General features: G+C 36.2%; 1 protein-coding gene across 1 annotated transcript in view; it reads left to right on the top strand.

Moving 5' to 3' along the window:
* LOC128011215 (uncharacterized) overlaps positions 1-1,493 on the top strand; it is a 39,042-nt gene extending 37,549 nt beyond the window's left edge. The window contains exon 17 of the mRNA XM_052593394.1: positions 164-1,493. Within this exon, the coding sequence (XP_052449354.1) occupies positions 164-268 (105 nt within the window). The 3' untranslated portion in view covers positions 269-1,493. The remainder of the gene's footprint in view (positions 1-163) is intronic.
* The last annotated feature ends 725 nt before the right edge of the window (positions 1,494-2,218 follow it).

The following is a 2,218-nucleotide window of genomic DNA, read 5'->3' as shown; positions in this document are numbered from 1 at the left end:
TAATATTATGTAAAATAATACTACACAATACACAATATCTAGAAAAAATATATATTTTGACTTTAAGTTAGACATTAAAAATTACAAGATGAAATAGTTTTTTTTTATTGTACTGTGTGTATAAACAATATCACAGTTCATTTGGTTTCATTTTCTTCCACAGATAAAATTTGGAGAGCCTTTGGATCAAGACTCCCAAGAAGTTTTTGGGTGGATTTGCCAATTTATCGGTGACTTTAAGAAGGTGTACTCTGAATACGCTCAATGAAGCTGATTTTCATTCACTTCTGGAACAGTAGGTGTTTGTTTGTCTGAATTTGCACCTGCTATCAAGCATGTCCTACAGTTTCATTTGGGAAGGTTGATTGGAGCGTATGTAGAAACAGTCTTAACTGCAGACTGCGACCGATGTTTTCTGGATCTTCTCCAGTGCTGGTGTTCAGTTTGATTAAGTCTTGGCGAGCCGGGTCCTGTGCTGCTTTGACCTGGAGCTCCACCAAACTGCTCGTTTCTCAGACCTTTTCTGACGGCGCATATCATTTTGCTTCTGCGAGAGTGTAGCTATAATGGATGTCGCTGGTAAACTCACAGATGGCTGGTGTGAAAGAGGCGTTCTGGTTCAGACAGCCAGTTGTATCGCAGACTCTCTCTGTGGTCGTGAGCGCCTGTGTGTTTTCTGGAAGATACAGAGTCGATTCCTCCGTGGCAGTTCAGCAGAGGACATCTGCATTTCACAAGATTCAAAACAGACTCCTCGTTTTCCCTTCGAGGATTTCATTCAGTAAATAAAGAGGACGAATAAAAGAGGAAGAAACAAATCTCTTTTTGGAGTCCCTTTGCATAACACTACATGCTCGTTCCTGTGTAATCCCTTTGTAATGAACAACCATTGCAGTTTGTCCACCGTTGAAGTCTGTCATCATTTACTGTCACGTCATGGATTTCTTTCTTCTGTGAAACACAAAAAGGGATGTCCAGCAGTACGTTTAGGCTTTTATTAAGCACTATATTTGTGGACTAATGTCAATAACCGGTTCCTTTAAATCATATACAGTAAAGCAGCACAGTAGCAACATAGCTGTGTAAATATGACCTTGTGACCTATTTGTTGTCTGCTACAGAAATACAGATTCATTGTATACAATATAACAAGCCTTGCAGCAGGGCACATAAAGTATTCTGTGTACCATTTCATGACCTGCAAGAGTTTGCCAGCTCAAATTCTCTGCTTAGTCAGACATAAAATGCTTTCCTTCTGCATTGTGGCAAAAATTGAGATTTATGTATTTTTCTCTTTTTCTTTTTTTTTTGTAAAAATGGAGCACGGTGTGCCCTTGACTGCACAGGCAATGATGATTTCATTCATTAAAGAAATGTGTTTATGCTAGAACACTAAAAGAATTTAATCAAACACGCTTAATTTGTCTCCCAAAGCAGTGATTTGCATTAATAGACGTTTTAATTTGCACTTTTATAAATAAATAAAAAATGAGTCTTCTGGTATCTAAAAGCATGTTGTGCTTTAGTGTCTTTTTTTGTTACATTTTGTACTCAAAGCCTGTGAACATGTTTGGTTTTATATTAGAAAAATCCGGGGGATTACGACTCTTGCCTTAAATGACTTCACCTGCAGCGCACAGAGCTTTTACACTGGCATTACTTTACATCTTACATCTTTTACCTTATACATTGTTCTAGTTTGTGAAAGAGTAGGCATTCAAACCTGGCGTCGAGCTGAATGCTTTCCTTTATAGCTGGACTGATCTGTTAAATCAAGGTCTAGTGGTCATTATTTCCACACGAATCTATGACATCTCTGCTGCAGTGATGGAGCTGTTGAATCACTCTTTCAGATAATGAGACCGTGTTTTTATGTGTTGATGTTGTAGGTGGGAGAATTTAGGAAGCTGTGGGATTTAAAATAATGTTTTCAAATGCAGGTTTCACTGTTTTTATTGCTCATATTTAAAAAGACCCCTAACCTTACATATTAAACGCAGGCATGTAACGTATCCCTCACAGTTTGGAAATATATACTGTATTTATGTGTGCATCAATAGTATTTTTGCATAAAATGCATGCAAATTCTATAAATAATAATACAAATTAATATGCATGAAATAATAAAAGAATATTATTTTAATATAAATAATTTACATAAAAATATAAATAAATGTATACATTATATAAATGATAAACTGAAGGAATGAGAACGTAG

Source organism: Carassius gibelio, chromosome B23 (assembly GCF_023724105.1).
Source record: "Carassius gibelio isolate Cgi1373 ecotype wild population from Czech Republic chromosome B23, carGib1.2-hapl.c, whole genome shotgun sequence".
In the NCBI taxonomy this organism is placed as follows: Eukaryota; Metazoa; Chordata; class Actinopteri; order Cypriniformes; family Cyprinidae; genus Carassius; species Carassius gibelio.
This window is presented reverse-complemented; position numbering and strand designations above follow the sequence as displayed.